At 34.9% G+C, this 23,216-nt stretch overlaps 1 protein-coding gene across 5 annotated transcripts in view; it reads right to left on the bottom strand.

Moving 5' to 3' along the window:
- Window positions 1-5,172: 5,172 nt before the first annotated feature.
- Window positions 5,173-23,216, bottom strand: part of arnt (aryl hydrocarbon receptor nuclear translocator) — a 35,773-nt gene continuing 17,729 nt past the window's right edge. Inside the window, exons 11-21 of one of the 5 annotated variants that reach the window (XM_073846464.1) lie at window positions 22,186-22,320; window positions 20,759-20,833; window positions 20,044-20,195; window positions 16,568-16,690; window positions 16,250-16,322; window positions 14,770-14,809; window positions 13,019-13,106; window positions 12,737-12,917; window positions 11,056-11,239; window positions 9,323-9,471; window positions 5,173-6,979 (exon numbers count right to left, since the gene is read on the bottom strand). In XM_073846464.1, coding sequence (XP_073702565.1) covers window positions 6,893-6,979; window positions 9,323-9,471; window positions 11,056-11,239; window positions 12,737-12,917; window positions 13,019-13,106; window positions 14,770-14,809; window positions 16,250-16,322; window positions 16,568-16,690; window positions 20,044-20,195; window positions 20,759-20,833; window positions 22,186-22,320 — 1,287 coding nt within the window. In that variant the 3' untranslated portion in view covers window positions 5,173-6,892. Of the gene's footprint in view, window positions 6,980-9,322; window positions 9,472-11,055; window positions 11,240-12,736; window positions 12,918-13,018; window positions 13,107-14,769; window positions 14,810-16,234; window positions 16,323-16,567; window positions 16,691-20,043; window positions 20,196-20,758; window positions 20,834-22,185; window positions 22,321-23,216 lie in introns of all 5 variants that reach the window. The other 4 variants (XM_073846462.1, XM_073846463.1, XM_073846466.1 and 1 more) reach the window with 4 other exon arrangements.

Below are 23,216 nucleotides of genomic sequence, written 5' to 3'. Positions count from 1 at the left end.
ATTGAATTGAATTTAATTATTTTTTTAATATAATTAATTCATGTTATATTTTCATTGTAAATTATACTTTATGTAAGAAAAAGTGTCTCACATTTTCACGTCACTACCGAAACAGTGTATGTTTTCTATCATTAAACACTTTTTTAGGAGTTATTGCATAACATTTAGTTTTTATATGTGTACAACTGTTCAAAACTGTGCTAGCTACCCATACTCATCAGCATCTTTGAGCTAGCTTCAAAAATATGTACTACTGAAATGATTATGACCAAAACATTTGATAAAGTTTTGTTAGACATCTTTGTTTTTTTGAGTGTCATCCCATTAAATTGTCACTACAGTAAGAGTCATGACTAAAACATGTCATTATTTGTTTTGGAAGTGACAAAAGCAAACACATACTCCGTTATTTGGGGGGAATAAACTAAAATTTAGTGCAGTTATGCAAATCTTTTGTATGTTTTAGCAGTGTTTTAGTATGTGAGCTGTGATATACCAAAAGATTACTGTCAGTATACCAAAAATGTTTGGCTGAAACATGAGATATTTTGTAAAAAATCCTGAATTTTCCTGAATTATCAACTAAAGTGTAATGATGTTTGGTTCAATATATTGAACCAAACATCATTACACTTTAGTTGATAATTCAGGAAAATTCAGGATTTTTTACAAAATATCTCATGTTTCAGCCAAACATTTTTGGTATACTGACACAAAAAAATATATATAAACAGATGCTTCAAAGCAACTTACAAATGAGATTTAATTTATGCAGGCTGAAAAAAACAGGTGTTATTTCAGTGTTCTTATGTCAGAGTTAATAAATCCTTAACTCTGATATCAGTATGATTAACATTTTGCCTTTTTCAAAGAAAATTTTAATTCAAAATACATAAAATCTCATAAATCACGCTTGAAATATTGTTAAAATTCTAATTGTTATTGATTTACCTCTGAAAACTTTTTAATAAAATAGAAAAAATATATATATGCAATATAGATGTAAGCCAAACCTTAATATAACCCTTCTTTTTAAATTATATATTACTATGTTCTGAAATATTCCAAAACCTCCTGAAAATACAACATGAGAATTAACTTCACAATTACTAAATGTGTTTACTTTGATATTATACAATTTGCATACATAAACAAATTATTGAAAGAAGACATTTTTTAAGCGTTTCCAACTCTGACTTTAAACCAATTTTTTTAGAATACCCCATATATTTGATTTTCTAAAATATTTTTCAACTTTCAAATTAAAAAACATTAACACTGAATAGAATCTTGACAAAGTGTACTCATTAATAATAATTATATTTTAGGTTTTTATTAACAACCTTCCTCAGAAAAAAACAAAAAAAAAAACAAAAAAAAAAACATTTTTTATCCACTAATGCAAAGCATACACACTCTTAAAAATAAAGGTGCTTTAAAAGGTTCTTCACAGCGATGCCATAGAAGAACCATTTTTAATTTCACAAAGAACCATTCAGTCAAAGGTTTTTTAAAGAACCATCTCTTTCTTAGCTTTTCATAATCTGAAGAACCTTGTTCCACCACAAAGAACCTTTTATGAAACAGAAAAGTTCTTCAGTTGTTTAGAGTTCTTTATGGAACCATCTAGTCTCATGTTCTTTGTGAACTAATACAATCTGAATAACTTAACTGCTGCTTATCTTATATTTTTATCCAGAGGTTGGAGTTTTGCATGCCATCTCTTAAAACTAACTAAACTATCTTCAAGGAACACTGTTATATACTGTTTAAATGACAATTTATCACATTTTAGTGTATCATAATATGGTATGCCTAATTTTTTTTATTAAAGATAATATAAGAACACTGAAATGTATTATTGAGCTGTTATTCAGCATGTATAAATGCATGCACATTAACTAATTAAATGTCATTTGAAAGTTGCTTTGAAGCATCTGCCAAATGCATAAATGTAGATGTTAAAAAAAAACCTGACTTAATTATTTAAACTTTCCAAGCATTTGAAATGTTCAGAATTTCTTGTACCATTACGTAAAGCTCACATTTTGATCATTGCCATGTGATCAGCTGGAAAAGTGTAACAGGATCCATCCGTGTGGTTTTTAGTTTCACGGCACTACAGTTAATACAGTTAAGACTCACTGAACCAAAAATAGAAGCCAGAATATTCAGTGAGACACGACATTTATTCTGTTACTCACCTCTGAAGGACACTCTCACTCAAACGCATCAGATTTCTGACGTTCATTCACAGTTTTGTTGACTTTATTAGTGCTTTATGATTTCTCAAGGGTAATGAGATCTCATAATGACACTCAGATCCCTTTTCCCGGATGAGTTCCAATGAAATCCAAGAGTCTCTTTACACAATGAGGGTTAGAGAAAGTGTAGATGTTTCCACTTGTGTTCACTGAATATTTCCAGAAGCCTCTGTTTTAAAGTTCTTCTACAATCCGACCTGCTTTAACCTTCATCCCTCCACTTGTTCCTCCTGATAGGTGGACACAGAGATCGCGCTGTACGGATCCAAAACCATCTGAGCACAGCGAACCATAGTAACCAGCAGAAACAAACACAGCAGGACCAAGAAGACCAGAGCAAATCCTAAATCCACATCAACATCCATTCGAGACACCGGAAGAGGCAGGTCCATGATTATGGAGGTGTCAACTCTATTAGTGAGTCAAAGCGTTAGTGAGTGGCAAACTCATGATTTATAGCATTAAACATCCAAGATATAAGGTGGATTCGATCACGCCGTTGGTAGATTGCGTCCAAAGGTGACCTCTTCCCATTAATTCCCAGTTGCTCCTGTCAAAAGCAACCCTAGTCGCCGGTGTTGTGCTTCTGCCGGTGTAAAACAGCTCTGTATCAGATGAGTCTCACATTCCAGCACAAACGAAGCTCTGTTCCTCAGCTGTTTGAGACCCAATGCACATTTGAAACTATCCCGAACGGCTGAATTGCATGCAATTGATTCTGACTTTGAAATTTCATTCTCAAAAAGTGCAAAATGAAGACATTCGGAAGAAATACCTCGATCGTGTCGCTGACTCACCCTGCAGTCGTCGGTCAGGGATATGTGTTCTCTTATCTCGGGTATTAGCATGTCTTCCTTTGGCCTGAGAGACATACACACCAACACTTGGCACCTGTGTCCTGATGAATAGTTAAACAGGAGTTTGGTAACAATCAGGCCTTATATGGCTTAAAACACCCCTTTAGACTGATTCAGAAACACTAGAGGCCACTTCATGTGTTACCGACGACGGGAGAGATGAGAATGATGAAGAACTGACAGATCGCGGGCCGACGGATCAGGACACAGATTGATGGGGTTCGGATGGTGATGGAGCAGGAAACCGAAAGCTTGTTGGTTTAAACCTATGAGGATTGCTCCACTGATGCACTGTTAAAAGGTTTCAAAAGTGGTTTACAGAACCATTTTGGGTCCCCAAAGAACCTTTCATGTTTATAGTGTACAGAGAGTATTTGAATAATCCAAAGAACCATTTTGCACTTTGAAGAATGGAATAGAAAGGTTCCATGGAACCATCAATGCCAATAAAGAAGCTTTACTTTTAAGTGTGAATCAGCATTGCAGGACTAAACCTGGCTAAACATCTTGTCTACAGTAGTTGTTGTTTTTTATTTAAAGTAAATCAAATCATTTAACTTTTGGGGGGCTCAGGATATTTCCTCATTCGTCACTCCATGGGATTATACTCTTACAAAGGTTTGACTTTTGGGTTAAGAAATGCCCCAGCAACATTTCGGCATCTTATAAATAATTTCAGGACTTGACTGTTGTGCAGACTACTTGGATGATCTCGTTGTATTTAGTGATAGCTAGGACACTCATATTAGATAAGTTCCTGCTGTGTTCAGCCCTCTGTCTGAGGCTAAGCTCACTTTGAACTTGGCAAAATGTGAGTTTGCTAGGGCTACTATGACTTGCCTTAAGAAAGTGGTAGATTTGCCATTTTAAAAGCTCCCTGTGCCTGTCACCAAGAAAGAACTGATAAGGTTTTTGGGTTTAGTGGGATACTGTTGCTGTAGCGTTGTAGTTTCTTTACAGATCTTTTGAAAAGCAAGGTACATTTTTTTGATCTTCCTTTAAGAATGTAAAAGACTTATGTCCCTCACCTGTGCTGGCTACACCTTACTTTGACATTTTTCAGGTGGATGTGGGAGCGGTTCTTCATCAGCCACTGCAGGGGTCTTTCATGGTGTCAGTTTTTTCTCCGAAAAATTTTCCTCTTACCAACTTATCTACTCTGTTGTGGAAAAAGAAGCCTTGGAACTTGTTCGGGCATTGCAACATTTTGCTGTTTATGTTAATTGAAGTCAGCTAGTTGATACAGATCATAACTTGTTGACATTTCTGAACTCTCTCCAGTGTCTAAACCAAATACTTACTCGGTCGTTGTTGTTTTTAGAGTTACAGTCTTGACATTAAGACACATTCAAGGGGCAGAAAATATTAAGGATGTGCCCCTGTTTGTGATTAATTTGCTGATTTTGTAGCTGCTTTGGTTCCGATAAGAGGATTGACATGTTTGTACCTTGTATTAATTATTTGTTCTTTGTTTACAGGGATTTTTGACTTTGACTTCTGATTTTTGAGGGGAGTGTTGTGATGATCCAGTGTGTGTTGCACAACTTCCCCATATTTGGAAGATGGATGATTCTGCAAGTGGTTTCATTACACACATTTGGCTTCTCTATCATTGTGGCCTTTTGGAGCCACGTGTCATAAATGGGGGCTCGTCCGGGATTTGAACAGAGATTTGTGTTGCTTTTTCTGTTGTGGCCTTTTTGAGCCATGGCTTTTAACAAAATGAAGGCTTGTCAGGGATTTGAACTTAGGGAACTCTAACCATCACACAAACCTGAAATCTGTGTCTTTGGCCTTTTGGAGTCACAGGTCGTACAATTTGTAACTATTGTCTTTACTGTCAGTTTTGATCAATTTAATATGTCCTTGCTGAATAACCTATTCATTTCTCAATAATAATAATAATAATAAAATGTAAATGTAAAAATTCTCTTGTATTTTGCTGATGTTGTCATGTATTACTGAACAGCTAAATGAAAGGTAATGTATTGTACACTGGATATACTGTATTAATAGAGTTGTCAAAGAGTGGTCAGTTTAAATAAAGGTCCCAACAAAGACTTTTTAGTACAATAGCAATTTAATACAAAAAACTCAAACAGTTCTCTTTAATATTTCATATACATACATATTTATTTATTTATTTTTCTATATGTTGTACACAAACTGCAGTTCAAAACTTTGTGAAAATATAGCAGGAAAAAAAACAAAAAAACACCAGAGCACTGACCCTTTCATATCCGAGAAAAAGTGACACGAGCACTCGAATTTAATGCACATAACTAATGAAAAAAGACACAGACACACTCACATTCAAAAGCAATCAAACATTTAATTAAAAAGCTTTTGATCTAAAGAAAATGAACAATAAATCAAACCCGCCAATAGAAGTTCTGGAATATTCTCTGTACAAGACTAATTCAGAATAACGATTTCCAAATGAACACATGAAGAGCAACAGCGAATACGGACAGCCCAGAGGAAGCATTATAGGTTTCTTCTTTTCTATATTAAAAGAAGCCATTATGATAATAATTAGGATAGCAACAAAAATGCCTCTGAAGGACACAGATCCAGTCATTATTGCTCGATTTCAATCTTTTTCATTGCGTTCACAAAAACATGCCTGAGTGAAACCTCATCAACGGCACACGGCAAACGCACGCAAAGAGGAAGAGATGCATCTGTCCATTTAAACTTTACAGATAAAGCAGCAGAATCAATAGAAGAAAACATCTGTGAGGAGTTTTACTGCATCAGCGTCTGTGTTACTGCACCAACATGAACCGAAACGAAATAATTCAACGTCTGAATTTGAATTGAGGTAGCAAACAGGATGCAGAATAGATGCAAGGTTACACTTCATTTTAAGCTGTCCTTCTTACAGTGTAATTGCATTTGAGTACAGAGAAATAATAACTAACTACATGTACTTAGTATATAGGGTTAATGTAAGGGTTTATGCTTAGCTGTAACAAGGACACTAAAATAAAGTGTTGCAACATTTAAAATGGAATGAAATTTAAAGTCGTTTTTGACATTAAAAACAAGAATCTTTCTTTAAAATGCAAAATTCCAATTCAGTAGTTTTGGAACTCAATTCAACATCCTGTTAAGCCAATCCAATTCAAATTCCAAGATATGAATGGAAACAAAGCCGATTCTTCAATTGTGAACAGACTTAAAACTTAAAACCAGAACAAAGAAAATGTGCGGCAGCTCCTGCCTTACAGACAATAAACCCGACCAACACATTCCCCCGACTCCTGACTTTCAAAGTGACTTTATGAGGCCAAACTCCAGATCACAACTGCTGAAATCATTCTCACACATATCATTGGGATCAAACTGTCACATGGCATTAGAGAAGAGGCAGTGCAATCGGTACACAATCACAGTCAGAGACAGACCAGACTGCCTTTGTGTGTGTGTGTGTGTGTGTGTGTGTGTGTGTGTCTACAAACCTATCGCCATCTCATAAATGAAAGCATGTGCGTGTACGACAGACAGTGTGAGACCGCTCGTGCTCAAAGTGTGCAATTGTGCGTGATTTTAAAGTGAACACATTTCAACAACACCTGTCTGTCTCTGTGTGCTACTCTGTATCCTCACATTATGGCTTATAACTTCCATTCCCACAAAGCAACAGTCTCACTCTTTTTTTTCTTTTTTAGATCACTCTGTGCCTCAATTCTGCCATTGATTTGGTTAAAAGAGTCAGAAATGGTGCGTGAGAGAGCGACGGAGTAAAGGAAGTGACAGGAAGCTGGATCACTCAGGGAAAGAGGGAAACATGGGCATCTCGGGGAAGTCATCGTTGCCGAAGCTGCCAGTTTGATCCAACATGGAGATCACATCCTGAGAGGAGAAAGAGAGAGTGACGTTAAAGGAATAAAGCATGCAAAATGACAATCGGTCAGTGTTTCGTCCAACAGAAGAACGAAAATCATATGCACATGTTCCTTTAAAGGAATAGTTCACCTAAAAATAAAAACGAGCTAAAAATGATTTGTTTATTACAAACACACAGCTTTTGGCTTCTAAGATCATTAATCGATGGACTGGAGTGGTGTGGATTACTTGTGATGTTTTTATCAGCTGTTCCTACACATTTTCTGTTTTAAATTCCAGACTCATAATTCCAAACCTCTCAGTAGATTTTAGACCAAATTTAACAGAAATGGTTCATAGAGCATTATTTTCAACTTTATATTTGGTATACAGTCATCTGCACACAAGAATTTTTTTTGTGCCCTTTAGAAACTATGCACATGTGCACATGCAATTTTTTTTGCATAACCCTAACGTATTACAATTTCTAGTTTTATACAACCTATTCAATGCAAAAATGTTTTTTTTTTTTAACTTATTTTTTGGTCTTGTTTCCAGCCAAAATGTCTAGAAAATCCTTCTTGATTTATGAATTTTTAGATGAATAAAAATTATTTTCTTGTTTTCTGAAAAAAAAAACAACAACAATAAGTCTTTGCTTAGAACAAGCAAAATAATCTGCCAATGGGGTAAGCAAAAAAATCTTATTTCAAACAGAAAACAAGATTATTTTTCTTACCCTATTGGCAGATTATTTTGCTTCTTTCAAGCAAAAACACTTAATTTTGACTAGTTTTTTCTGAAAAAAAAGACCATTTTTATTAGTTTACAAACTCCTCCTTGATTTAAGAATATTTTTGATATTTTGGCTGGAAACAAGACAAAAAAAATCTAAGTATGAAAACCATTTTTTTTGCATCACTGTACTGTCATCTTACTATGAATAAAACAAAAGAGCATAGATGCACATGAATGAACTTTAAAATGCGGCTTTCTTATGGTAGTTATATCAAGGCCTAATGTCTAATTTAGCACCATGACAGAAAATGGGCTTTTTTTTTTTTTGTTTTTTTAAAGTTCTTTGAGGCTATGTAATACAGTGCTAAGAATATTGTGAGAAGAAACTCAAAATGCTTATAATCTGCATTTTTGATAATGAAAAAGTGCACCTTGAATTCATTCAGTTTTATTTTGACTTCTTGTACAAAACATTTATTTTTAGGGCTGCTTGATTATGGCAAAAATCATCATCAGTATTATTTTGGTCAATTTTGTAATCACAATTATTTAACATGACTTTGAGTAGGTCCAGAACTTATTAATTAAGAACTTAGATTAATTTAAAAATAGCAATACAATAAAAAGATACAAATAAATATTTTTTTAAATTGAATGCAATTATTTGAATGTCAAATAAAACAGCACAGTCTTCACTGTAAGAATTAAACCTGTTTTGTTTCTTATAAAAACTACAGACGTCTAAGAGCAGTGATTGATTTTATCTTTGTCTTTTGTTGTTTGATGAACATTAAGCACAGAGACAGCAGAAGAAATATTACTTGTGGACGCTTTAAGAGCGGCACGGATCCAATCATCAATTTCATTCTCAACTGTTTACGTTGATTTGAGACATAACCGATGAAGGTTTACACAGATAATCACCAAACGCTGCATTTTGACATAAATTTGCATGTATTTGACCATTTATCTTAAGCTAAATGTTGACTTTACTTGTCCGTGTTCTGCTCCGTCTCTGAGCGCAAACACAGAACAGCACAAATTCTCTTTGGTGCTTTTAAAAACACCACATCTAATAAACATTAATAATAAAGCATGTTCCATTTTATGCAAGTCACGTTCCATGATTTTACCGATTTGCATGTGAAAACTGGCTTTTATAGAGGAGCGTAAGCGCACAAAGGGGGCAGGATCGGGAGCAACAATCATTTTATCTCGGTTATTGCATTTTCATGATTGTTCGAAGCCGAAATTGAAATCGAAACTAAATTTCAATTAACTGCACAGCCCTATTTATTTTCATTAAATTCTTAATTTTCTATTACAAAAAAACTAAATAGGGGCAAAAGTCTGGAAACACAAATTCTTTTTTTCATACTTAAATCAAATTCCATACTTTTCCGAACCCCGTAGGAACCCTGTTGGACTCTAATTCTGACGGCACCCATTCACTGCAGAGAATTCCTTGGTGAGCAAGTGATGCAATGCTACATTTCTACAAATCTGATGAAGAAACAAACTCATCTCTATAACTTGGACAGCCTTAGGGTCAGTACTTTTTGGCCTCCTTTAGTTTTTTAGGTGAACTATTCCTTTAAAAGTCAAACATGATTGGTTGTGTGCTCCACTCACTGGAAACATCTCTGGCTGGTTGTTTTGAGGCGGCTGGTGTGTGTCTGCAGTGCCTTGTGTGTGTGGCTGATTTTGCCACTGCTGCCACCCTGACACTCCATCTGTGGGCCTGGAGCTGAACTGCTGAACACCCATCTGATTCATGTCGCCTGAACCAAAGAAAAAGAGCAAAATGAGAGCTGAAACAGGAAAAACTGTTTATTATGGAGCTTTTTTGCATTTCCTATATCTGGTAAGTAAAGCAATGTATTGCCACTTCTGGTCCCGTCGCAACGCAGTCAAAACTAATGAGAGAATCCTTTCTTTCGGCAGTGTTACTGCAGCTAACCTGGCTGCTTTTATTCTAAACAACACACTGCCTCAGTTTTCACGATTTCCTGACACAACACGGATGAGATGCATGGGATGAATTAAGGTCCTTCTAAAATATTACGCAGGAGCATGTTCACATGGAGTATGCATTTCAAAACAGGTCTTATATCCCCTGCTGAAATGTTCCTATTAATAGACTGTATTCCTCCTCCAAATGTGCATTCGGAAAAAAATACATTTATTTCCCAACTAACCTGGCGCAGTTAAGTTTGTCCTCTCATTAATAATGTTTTCCTCTTACTGATCATATTTCCAACCCGTTTACATTTTTTAAGGAGAGACACTGCAGGCAAAAACAGTTTTTTCATTTTTTTGCTTTTTGGTTTTTCATAAAGTATTTTTTTCAGACTAGTGGAAAGATCTATTTGTGTCAATAGATTTCAATTACAATACATGTTATTAAAGGCAGTTTTCTTAAAGCGTTTTCTCTCCTACACTGAGTCATAAATCTCCACTTCAGCAGCACTTACACACACCACTTCACATGTTTATTCCTGTCTATATCCTGAAGGTTTTTACAGAGGGATTTGTTCATATATCATTTGCTTGATTTTATACAACATTTTACCCGAATTATGGAGTGCTAAAATCACCTCTGTAAAAACATTTGACTCACTCTAATAGGTCAAAAAAAAAAATTAAACAAGAATTTTGAAACTGACTTCATCCAGTGTTTAGATTTTTGTACTAGAAATGTATGCAAATTAGCGCATATTTCATTAAATAATGCCTCATTTGCATATTTAAACCTAACATTTTAATACAAAAAATGTCTGCAATTATCAATGTAATCAATCAACTGAGTAAGCAAGGTGATAACTACTAGTTAATTTTCTTTACCCTATTCACCTGCAGTGTCTCACCTTAAATGGTTTTACTGATAAACACCCTTACAAAAATTGACCATGGTTTTACTACGGTAAATATGTAGTAACCATGTTTTATTTTATTTTGACTGATTTCCATTTGTATTTCCACAGTTTTACTACACAGTATTTAACACATTGACAGCGTGACTTTGAATACTAATTAAGAATTTTGGCATAAATTAATTACATGACTCATGACAGAATAATGACTCAAATTTAATACAAATGAATAAATATGTTCATTCTGATCTTATTCATCAGATCTCGCACACACTGCAGCATCGCAGTCACTATTTAAACCAGCACTGACTCAGTGTGGTGAAATCGGTAACGTTACATTGGATTAAAACTATTAATTCCTCTGAGTTTGGAAAATTCTGTGCACAGTTATCATCAGAATATCTCAATGAATGTCATTAAAAATGATTTTGAAATCATCCTGCAGATGTTCATTTTAACAGGCTTTTATTCAACTTTCTGCAAAATATTTACCGAATCCGTTAGCTGAAGGGTTGTTGTGATTGTTTATTTGTTGGTAATTTGATGTGTTTGCCATTGGAACAGAAGCCCCGCCCATCTGGCCAAAGGAAGAGGAAGTGGAGGATGTAGAGGCGGAGCTGAAACCTCCCATGTTAAACTGAGGTGACTGACTCTTCCCAACTTGACTTGCCATCTGCTGGAGAAACAGAGTGTTTATAACAAAAATCACTTGCTTTATAGTCAAAGAATCAGTAATACACAATACAGGATTATGCAATAGTTAACATTTTGTTATGAGTTTGAAATACGTTTTATGCTCAGCATGGCTGCATTTATTTAATCAAAAATACAGTAAAAAGAGTAAAAATTTGAAATATTATTACAATTTCAAATACTGGTTTTCAATGTGAATATCTGCTAAAATGTAATTTCCTTCTGTGATCAAAGCTGAATTTTCAGCATCATTACTTTAGTCTTCAGTGTCACATGATCCTTCAGAAATCATTCTAATATGCTGATTGAGTAACATTTCTGTTTATTATCCATGTTGAAAACAGTTGTGCTGCACAACATTTTTGTGGAAACTGCGATACCATCAGGGCTAAGATTTAAAAAAAGGGAAATAAAAAAAAAATATTATTCAGCATGGATGCATTAGTGACCATTAAAAAAAGGTTTTCATTTCTAAAGCTCTAAAACCTTACTGAGTGATGTTTTAGTGCACTTCCTGCAAATATGGAAAAAAAAAAAAATAGAGGGTCTCAATTAAATATGTGCAGTTTTACATTATTAGTTCAAATTGTAGCATGACCAGAGCAGTTTATTTCCTGTTTGCACCATCAGATGATGAAGGCTGCACCAAAGCTTCAAAACATAAAGCTAGTAAAGTATGTTAACATAAAGACATGACAAAGATTTTTGGTACACATTCTCTCTAAGGTGTCTAGTATCCATATATAAATTCACATATATTCAGTTTTGTTGAGAGTGGTCATAGGATGAGTAAACATGTTGATGGTCACAATGGTGAGCGGTGGGATAACAGTCAACTTAGGTTTACAATATAAATCCAGTGCAGTTGTTAGTGAAGATTGCACTCAAATGTTGCAATGACAAAATAATTCAAATGTTACAAACAATTTACATTATTGATGTTGTAATACTGGTAGCAATAATATAACGATTTGATGTTATATTTAACAAAAAAGTTAAAATTTTTGAAGTTTTGAAATACGTTGATGGTTGTATTTTTTGTCTTTTATCTCAGTGTTCCTATAAAGGTTTATAAAGTTTTTTTCAATGCAAAGTAGTAACCCTATGACCAAACCCCCCCTTTTTTTTTTTTTTTCATTTTTCAAATCATTTTTTTAATTATTGATTATTTCAAAGGGTTACTAATTTGGATATTTTCACGTCTGGGAAAAATTTGCGATTAAAAGGGTTAACTGATTAAAAATGACAGTAAATAAAGGTATAATGTTATTTTAAATTGTAATAACATTTCACAATATTCTGTTTTGACTGATTTTGAATAAATGCAGGATTGGTGAGCAGAAGAGACTTCAAAAATATCAAAAAAATCTTACCAACCCCAGGATTTTGAATAGCAGTGTAATAATAATAATCATAAATCTTATGTCATAAATAAATCTTTTGTCTTCTGTGTCTGACTGTCACCCACTATAATGCCTACCTGAGTGTTAAAGGGTGTTTGTGCGGTTGACCAGACTCCAGGAGGTGCTGTGGGTCCCGTCTGAGGCAGAACTGGGCTGTTGTTGCTCCCATTGACTACCGACGGTGTGTTCTGGCGAGACATTTGTGACAACATCTGACCCGCTGAATGAGGAACCATCTGCTGGGCCATTCCAGCTGACCTGAGACCAGACAACAGTGAGTAAGATCATGCTAGGAAAGCAAATCCACATATACAGTATATGAGAGACCACAGGACAAACATGAGGGGTGTGTGTTGTACCTGAAGGGCTCGCTGGGACGCGCAGCGCTGGGGAAAGACGCTGCTGGTGGGTAAACCTGGGGTCCACTGGAGGACACGGCTTTAGAGTCTGAGAGAGACAGACACCTGTCAATCACTGTGACCAGGAATTAGGCCTTGGTGATAGATCGCTATTGAAATCAACGATTTCAATAATGAACTTTTGAGTAATTTTTAACATTAAGCCGATGATCTAGTGTGTCTGGAGGGTCTGCATGAATGAGCAGCGCAGTTTTGACTATTACACACAATTAACCACTGACAAAACCAGTCATAAGGTTAAATTTTACAAAACTGAGATGTATGCATCATATGAAAGCCCAATAAATAAGCTTTCTATTGATGTATGGTTTGTTAGGATAGGACAATATTGGCCGAGATACATCTATTTGAAAATCTGGAATCTGAGGGTGCAAAAAAATCAAAATACTGAGAAAATCACCTTTAAAGTTGTCCAAATTAAGTTCTTAACAATGCATATTACTAATCAAAAATTACATTTTGATATGTTTACAGTAGGAATTTTACAAAAAGTCTTCATGGAACATGATCTTTACTTAATGTCCTAATGATTTTTGGCATAAAAGAAAAATCTATAATTTTGACCCATACAATGTATTTTTGGCTATTGCTAATTGTGAATTTTGTGGTCCAGGGTCACATATACTTCAGTTTCATATGACAAACACAACTGAAACTTAAAGGTCTGTTCAACAAACTGCCAAAAATAAAAGGTCTGTTTAACTACAAACGTGAATTATGACAGAAATGTACCCTAGTTAAAAAATAATATATTTAAAATGCATTTATTTCATAGTAAGTATAGTTCAAGTATATTAACATACTTACTGACATATCACTCAAGACTTACTAATATAAAAATTGTAATTAAAGACTATTTGGAGTACTGCTTGTGCACAATGTAGGTTTCATAATATTAAGCTTAAAATATGTTTTAATGTCACTACTAATGAGGATTGTAGGATCTTTAAATAATATTAATAATTAATTTAATATTATACACTGTAAAAAGATTTCACCAGTTTTAACTTAAAAACCTAAGTTCAGCAGCTGTTTAAAATTTTTAAGTTAAATCAACTTAAAACTACAAGTTATTTCAACTCACAACAATAAAACGTGTTAAAATGACTTGTACTTTTAAGTTGATTTAACTTATAAGTTGAAATTATTTGTAGTTTTAAGTTGATTTAACTTAAAATGTTAAGGCAGCTGCTGAACTTAAGTTTTTAAGTTGAAACTGGTGACAACTTTTTACAGTGTATCTTTAAATACAAAATTTTTAAAGTGTACCTAAAGTATAGTTGCAATAGTTTCACTTTAGCACAATCAAATATACTTAAATATGTGACTGTGGACCACAAAACCAGTCATAATATAATATATAATATACATTTTTAGATTTATACATAATCTGAAAGCTGAATAAATAAGCTTTCCATTAACGTATTTTTTTTTTTAAGTTGTCCAAATGGAGTTCTTAGCAATGCATATTACTAATCAAAAATTAGGTTTTGATATATTTACGGTAAGAAGTTTTCAAAATATCTTCATGGAACATCTTTACTTAATATCCTAATGATTTTTGGCATAAAAGAAAAATCGACCCAATTTTGACCCATACAGTGTATTTTTGGCTATTTCTACAAATACACCCATGCTACTTAAGACTACTTTTGTGGTCCAGGGTCAGATATATCTTTAGTTGGACTTACTGTGATCAGCACTGACTACACCCACATTCTGCACTGGAACCTGAGACAAACACAGATGGAGACACTTTTGTTTGTCACTCACTTCACTATGCGAGCAGGTTAGGAAATCTCAAAACAGCTTCATGAGAAACATTATTTGCGTTAAGAAAATCAAACAACAAAAAACACTTCACATCACAAATGAAAAGTAAAGGCCATTGCACACGGAGTCCGAAATTTTCTTATGCGTTATTTTTTGGCATTTTTTCTTCTGTGTCATCGTCTCCTATCAAAATGCTTGCTATGGATGCAAAAATGCTGAAAAATCGAACCTTAACCAAACTTTTTATGACCGATGAAAATTTCAGAGGCAGTGCGTAAACGTGATAACGTGATATTTTAAATAATGAATAGTTAATTTACATGAATAAAATTTATGAATAAAATATTTTTTATTTTAAAATCTCATTTGTACTTAAAGAGGTCATTGATTATGGTTTCACTTTTTTTAGCTTTAGTGTGTAATGTTGCTATTTGAGCAAAAACAACATCTAGCTGATGCAATGCTGAAACACTTCTTAAACTTGAAATGATTTTTGTAAATCAGCTGGTCAAATGTTGTGTCCCCACCCGACTAATGACTAGTCTATGAGTAAATGTCCACAAAACTGGACTTTCTGAGTGTATTTAAGCACTAGACTATTTTTGAAAGGAAAATTTAAATGAAAAAAGAGGAATTAGAGAGAATCAATAAATGATTAATAATATATTGCTATTGTGTAAATAATATGTAATCATGTAATAAATAAAAAAGAAACTGTAGACTGATTATGAGTATTTTAAAATGTAACTTACTCGAATTACAAGTGCTTCATTTTTGGAATCTGATTACGCAATTCAGATTACTACCCAGCTCTGTATGAAGGTAATAAATGCTGACAAATGTGAACTATTCCTTTTATTATGATTAATTCATTGTTAAAAGTTCATTCAATTCAACAGTTGTAATTATTTTATTTAGATCTGTTTTTTTAAAATTTGCTAATCAATGCTCTGACATCATAAAGCCATGTCTGCAAAGACATCGGTTAATAAAATGGGATTAAATACAGAAAGGATATTTGTATTATTTAACATATTTAATTATTGCAGGTTTGTGTTGCATTTCAGTGTTTTTATTCATTTTAAGGAATACTGTATCTGTTTTTTTAGTGAGTGAGATTTTTTTTGCATGTTCACATTTATACTAGAACTAAAGTAACATCTTACTCACAATTTCTCTCAACATGGGGACAGGAGAGCTTTTCATCAAATAAATGGGGGAAAAAAGTAACTGGTGTTACTTATTTGAAAAAGTAATTTCAATTAAAAAGTTACGTTACTTTACTAGTTACTTGGAAAAAGTAATATTATTAGTAAAATGCGTTACTTGTAATACGTTACCCCCAACACTGGTCTGGTGTAGCGTGGAAGTTTGTGAGCTTACCTGAGGAAGACTGACCTGACTGGTTTCATAGGGTGCGTCTCGTCCCATCCCTCCATCTATATCGGCCTGCTGCTGCTGCTGCAACTGCCTGAAGAAGAAAAAACAACACTGATGAGAGAGCATTCCTACCATCATGAGCATCAGACCCACCACCGACAAACCCGTCACCGGCCAACCTACAGCATTCTCAGCTTACGCTACCTACAGAAAGAGAGCATGCTGGTTAATCCACCACCGACAGCAGCAGACAGGACGGAAAGAGGGTCACCAGATTGAGCGAGAGAAGAGGAGATCAGGAAGAAAAGACCCAGCTTGCCATTGGTCTGCTCTCACCTGGCTGTGACCTGCCCTGGACTGGGGGTGGAGGGGCAGTTAGGACTACTCTGCCCCAGTGAAGGGGGCATTGACACCCCCGGGGAAGAGAGGGGGGACAGGGAATCCTGATTCGGCCCTCTACTGTCACGCAAACCGGAGGGATTGGTGGAGAGAAAGCGGTCAGATTAAACTGAGAGCGGAGCTGAATTAACACGCTCACTCTCAGACACACACGGCTCAAACTCAAACACGTCTGGCTCTTAACTGACCCCAAAAATCAAGACATGATATTATGTTTGCATAAAGAAATGTGACAATTTTGCATTTCCAGGACAATTAAAGGGTTAGTTCACACAAAAATTAAATTAGATGTTTATCTGCTTATCCACAGCAGTGTTGTTTTCGTCAACGATGACGAAATCATTAAGTTGACGCCACTTTTTTTCATGACGATAACGAGACGATGACGAGATAAAAATGGCTCGTTGATGACTAAAACATGACGAGACGTGTGTGAGTTTTCATTGACGAGACGAGAATAGATGAAAATGTTAGTGGGTGGTCCGTCAGATGTTTAAAATGCATGACATTTCTGCTTATTGTGCATGCCAATTAAAACTTAAAAAGTATCTGACGGTATGGCAAGCCGTTTTAGCATTAAATACTCTTTGCTGTACTAGTATGGCAAGCCGTTTTAGCATTCTATCCTTGTTTGTCTTTTATGTTCTAAAACATTCCTTCATTATTGTAATTATTGGTGAAAATAGTCGATCCGGAAGCTCACATTGTGTTGAACTATAGATCTGCTATTTTCAGAACTTACAAGTGACACTACCCAACAGCAAAATACTTACTGACCTACATTAATTTGTTAAAAGACTACTTTTTCCCCTTTTTTGGACTAAAATTAGACTAAAACCTTATTGACTTTCCGTCGACTAAAACCTTTTTGACTTTTCGTCGACTAAAATTGGACTAAAACTATCACATATAGAAGTGACTAAAATTTGACTAAAACTAAGAAGCATTTTAGTCCAAAAGACTAAGACTAAGACTAAATCTAAGATGGTTGTCAAAAACAACACTGATCCACAGGGCATCCAAGATGTAGGTGACTTTGTTTCTTCATTAGAACACAAATGAAGATTTTTAATAGGGATGCACCGAATGTTCAGCAACTGAAATTATTTGGCTGAAAATAGCAAAAAAGTTCGGTGTTTGGCTGAATAAGTGAAAAGGCTGAACAAATTAGGGTTGTGCCGATAGACCATAGTATCGTGTATCGACGATAGTCAGAGATATCGCCTGTTGCTGATGCCTTTGACGATAGTAAGACGATTATTATTATTATTATCCGTCAAAAAGGCGCCTAACTTTAGCGACGCAGTGCGGAGAGTCGGTTCTAGGATGCTTCAGAAACTTGCCGCGGTATAAACACAAGCATAGAGTAGATACTGCCGTGTGCAGTGAAAATGGGTTAGAGATTTATTCATCATACAGTGTACATAGATTAAGTGTAGACAGTCATTAGGATAACAGGTAGTAAAATGTGGTTTAGGCTGAATTAAATACGATATATCAGAATCCGCCTGTATATATTAAACATAAACATTCACCTCAGTTACATCTGTATGCGTTAACTAGAATTACGATGCGATAAAATGGCGCTAAACATATGCACATGGCTTCTCCACATTCTATATGAACTGAACTACAGCATGAACTGATGACAAAGATCAGACATACAGCGGTAACATTATTACAATATGACGGGTAAAGAAAGATACATTCATTTGCATTCATGCACGCACATTAACTGCTCCCTGAAGATAGCAGAGAATGAAACCGAAAGTAAACTTGAACCTCCGGCAGAACTACAGTCAGCGCTCTGCACACGCACAACTGTGTCACAAGTCACAGGCACTACCCTTACAAAACTAATAAGGAATTTATTACATATTGTCACATTTACATATTATTAAATAAATTAGCACGATAGTATTGTGTATCGGCGATCTCACAGGCTGACGATAGGACGATAGGATAATTGAGCATATCGCCCAACACTAGAACAAATTATCACGAACAATGACGTGACGTGATTAAATAGAGGCGTGCACTAATGCAGCAAACATGTGGTCAGTGTGGAAGCATTTAAAACTGAGAAATATGTGAAAATCATTCCAGGCACCAACAGTGAGAGACTGTTTAGTATCGCATCGCATGTCTTCCATGAGAAGAGAAAGGGCTGGTTGTTGCTGGTGTGATGTTTGAAATCACTAAATGGTCTTTAACCATTAGTAAATAGTTTGAAAAGCAAGATAAAATTGTAAAAAGCAAATATTGGCTATTTAATTTATGCAATGGATCTTCGGCCCAGATCGGCTTCAGCCAAGAATTTACATTTTGGTGCATCCCTAACTTTTAACTCAAACCATTGCAGTCTGTCAGTCATATAATGGCAGTCAATGGGCTCCATGGCTTTGAAAGTCAAAAAAAAACATACACAGGCAAAATCAAATTAAACCCTGCGGCTTGTGATACATTGGTGTCTTAACACATAAAACAATTGGTCCGTGCTCAGGACAGCTGGACATTATTGCGGTGGATCATAATGATATAAATGCTGTTCAGTTTCTTGCACAGACCAATTGTTTTGTTTATTAAGACCTCAATGTATCGTCACGAGCCACAGGGTTTAATTTGGTTTTGTCGGTGTATGTTTTTTTGACTCTCAAAGCCATGGATCTGATTGACTGCCATTATATGACTGACAGACTGCAACGGTTTGAGTTAAAAATCTTTGTTTGTGTTCTACTGAAGAAACCTACATCTTTCAAACTTTCTATTCATCAAAGAACCCTGAATAATAAAATGTACCACAGTTTCCACATAAAAATTCAGCAGCTCAACTGTTTGCGATAATAATCAGAAATGTTTCTTGAGCAGCAAATCAGCATATTAGAATGATTTCTGAAGGATCATGTGACACTGAAGACCGGAGTAATGATGCTGAAAATTCAGCTTTGATCACAGGAATAAATTACATGTTAACAGATATTTGCATAGAAAACAGCTATTTTAAAATGTAATAATATTTAACAATATTGCTGTTTTTACTGTATTTTTGATTAAATAAATGCAGCCTTGGTGAGCAGAAATGTCACATTTCACTATGCCATAATACAATTATTAGTTTTATCAGTCTTTTTATTATTATTTTGGGGTGAAATGAGACCCAGATATTTTCGTGACATACACACACGCCTTAAAATGAACTGAATTACATTTGATTACCTCCACAGGTGTTAACCTCATTATAAAAGTATATGATACACTGTGTAAAGTCTTACTGGATTAGACAACACTGAATAACATGAGGCCTAAACAATCTGAGAGTATTAAACAGTGGCTCCAAAAAGTAAAATGGTAACACGTTTTGCTGTGAAGTCATTAGGTGATCTTGTGTTTACATGATGCATTTCAGTACTAACTTGACATTGGCGTTTGTGCAGATGATGTACTCGATCTCCTCAGAGAAAGGGTTCTGGAAGGTGAACGAGCTGGTTCTCATCCAGAGCCACTCGCGGGATTTAGAGCGGAACCGGAACATCACCGAAAGCACCTGACCTCGCATTTTCACCACCTGCATTGAGGACCAGTGTAAGACACAGTATGTTTTGAGAACAGCTTCAGATGTAAATTCTGATCAAATGAGCAACGCATGCAGCCATGATTATTTAGCCTATCATATACATACACTGTAAAAAACAAACCCCCCCAAAATTTTTTTTTTTTTTTTTTTCAAATTTGTTGGGTCAACCTAAAACAATTAGTTACCTTGCTGCCTTAAAATTTTAAGTTCACTCAATTTGAAATTTTAAGTTGTACTAAGTACCAACTTAGATATTTGAGTTGACTAAACTAAAAAATGGTTTGTTACCTGGCTGCCTTAAAATTGTAAGTTGAATCAACTTAAATATAAGCGTTACTTGTAATACGTTTGTAATGCATAATAAGTTTGTCACTTAGCAAAACTTAACATTTCAAGTTGACTAAATTTTTTTTTAAGTTGACTCAACTTAAAATATTAAGACAGCTGGGTAACAAATTATTTTAAGTTGACTCAACAAATTTAGTTTTTACAGTGTATCATATAACTTGAATATTTCAGCTTGATGTGTTATGTAAAAGCGCGCACACACACACCTGCTGAAGGCTGTCTCGCAGTAAGCCCTGGTCTTCTGGATGTGCAAAATCCAGAATGCTCTTCCCCAGTAACTCCTGTATCACACAAGAATGAAAAAGATGGAAAACATCGTAAGACTAGTCATGCACCCAAATGAATTTGTTTTAAAGTAGTTTTAATTTAGCTAAAAAAGGAAAAGATCAATTAACTAATCAAATTTATTTAATAATCAGTACTCAAACCTGACTTGTGCAAAACAAAAATTTTAATTGCAAGTTTAATTAAATAGTAATATTTCTACTCCAAATCAATAAATTTAAAGGGGTCATCGGATACCCATTTTCCACAAGTTTATATGATTCTTTAGGGTCTTAATGAAAAGTCTATAATATACTTTGGTTAAAAATTCTCAATAGTACTGTAAAAAAACACCCTTTTACCTTGTCAAAAATCAGCTCTGCAAAAAAATCAACTCATTTTATTGCATGGTCCCTTTAAATGCAAATGAGCTTTGCTCACCCCGCCCCTCTCTGATGTGAGATTATGAGCCGTAATGTTTACTTTAGCCGCGTTTAGCGCAAAACTTGTCAACAAGCACATTATTAAGAAAGGCCATTTGCAAAGATGCAAAAAAACCCCTTATACTCACTTCTGCTGTGGGTGAAGCTGCATCAAAAACTATTTGCACGATCATAGACGCATATGTAGATCGGGATCGGCGCTTTCCTTTTTAAAAACGAAAGTAACGTTATCCTCTGCATCTTCAGCGGTTTTAGTTGTCGGGAGTAAATGACAACTGCTATGTTCATTATTTCATCCAACAACAGAACACCTCAATCGCTCAATCTGAGACATTCTTGTCTTCCTCTGCTCCTGAGTCACACAATGGCGATCGGAGTCGGATTATTTCAGCTCGGTGAGGGTGGGGCTAAGGTAAGGTGCTCATGTCAATCAACTATTGTGGGAGGGGCCTCTGTCTGTGTGTCGTCACACCCACAAGAAGCTGAGAATGAGCTGATTTTAAAAAGGGGAAATTACTTTTAAAGATTAAAAAAAAAAACAGGGGGTGGATTTTAATTCATGTTCAAACATGTAAAAGTGAGTTTTGCTTCCGATGACCCCTTTAATAATAACCAATCATTTTGCTAGATAAGACCCTTCTTTCACGGCTGAGATTGTTTACAACTGCATTTGGGATCATTGGAAGCCGCATTTAAACTGCATTTTGGAAGTTTAAACTCGGGGCACCATTGAAGTCCACTATATGGAGAAAAATCCTGAAATATTTTCCTCGAAAAACTATTTATTAACGACTGAAGAAAGAAAGACATGAACATCTTGGATGATAAGGGGGTAAATTTTCATTTTGAAAGTGAACTTCTTTCTTAACATCCTGCTCTTCAGAAATTACCCTCATCTGGCCCTGACTAATGCATTTAAGGCCTACCTGAGGCTGATAACCGATGGTCGCCACACAGCGGTGATCCACAAAGGTGTAGAGACCCTGGCAGTTGTGGCGGGATATAAATTCCACTGGAACACTGATGTTATTTATGTTTGTGTCGCTTGGGCAACATGTGACCTGCATGACAAACAAAGGTCAGAGAGAATCTTAAAGAGACTGTTCACTCAAAAATTACAATTCTGTCATCAGTTACACACTCTAAACATGGTCAAATGATATTTAATGAAACAGGAGAGATTTTCTACAAAAGCAGAACTTTTATTAAATCAAAATTTAATTCATATGCATTGAGAGGTTTCATGCAGGCTTTCAAAACGTCAATTATATGTGAATTCAATCTTGAGCCATCAAAATTTTGGTGGAATTGACTTTTAATGAAGAGACAGAAATCTCTCAGGTTTCAATAAAATATCTTAATTTGTTTTTCAAAGATGAACAAAAGTCATAAAGGCTTGGAATGACAAAATTCTAAATTTAATGTTGTAAAACGAGCAGTTTATGGAACCTTTAAAAGAAAATCTTGAAAACGAGAAACTGCGTTTGTTGTTGAGTATTATATTTAATCTGTAAGGCTTTTATGGTTTATAGAGTATGATACAGCCAAAATATATACGAAAAACTCCTTTTTTTAATCAGAGGCCCAAATTAAGGAAAAATTGTATGTGTCTTAGTCAGTGCTGGGGAAAGTTACTTTTAAAAGTAATGCATTACAATATCGAGTTACTCCCTAAAAAAGTAACTAATTGCGTTACTTAGTTACTTATTATATAAAGTAATGCGTTTCGTTACTTTTGCGTTACTTTTTAAATCTGGGCAGGGCTTGCTTGTTTGTTTTTAATATAAAAAGTTCTATTTTTGTCAAATGTAAAAGCCTTTTCACACCAAAAGCCTCAGAACTAGAGAAAAGTAAATTGGCGTCTCTACAGTAGACCACAGAAGAAAAAATGTCAGCTCTTCAACAATACAAAAAGAAAAAACAAATGATTATCCAGAGTTTTTTTTGGCATTAGTAT

Source organism: Garra rufa, chromosome 9, assembly GCF_049309525.1.
Source record: "Garra rufa chromosome 9, GarRuf1.0, whole genome shotgun sequence".
Taxonomy (NCBI): domain Eukaryota; kingdom Metazoa; phylum Chordata; class Actinopteri; order Cypriniformes; family Cyprinidae; genus Garra; species Garra rufa.
Note: the sequence above shows the minus strand (reverse complement) of the source record. Positions and strands in the feature narration are given on the sequence as shown.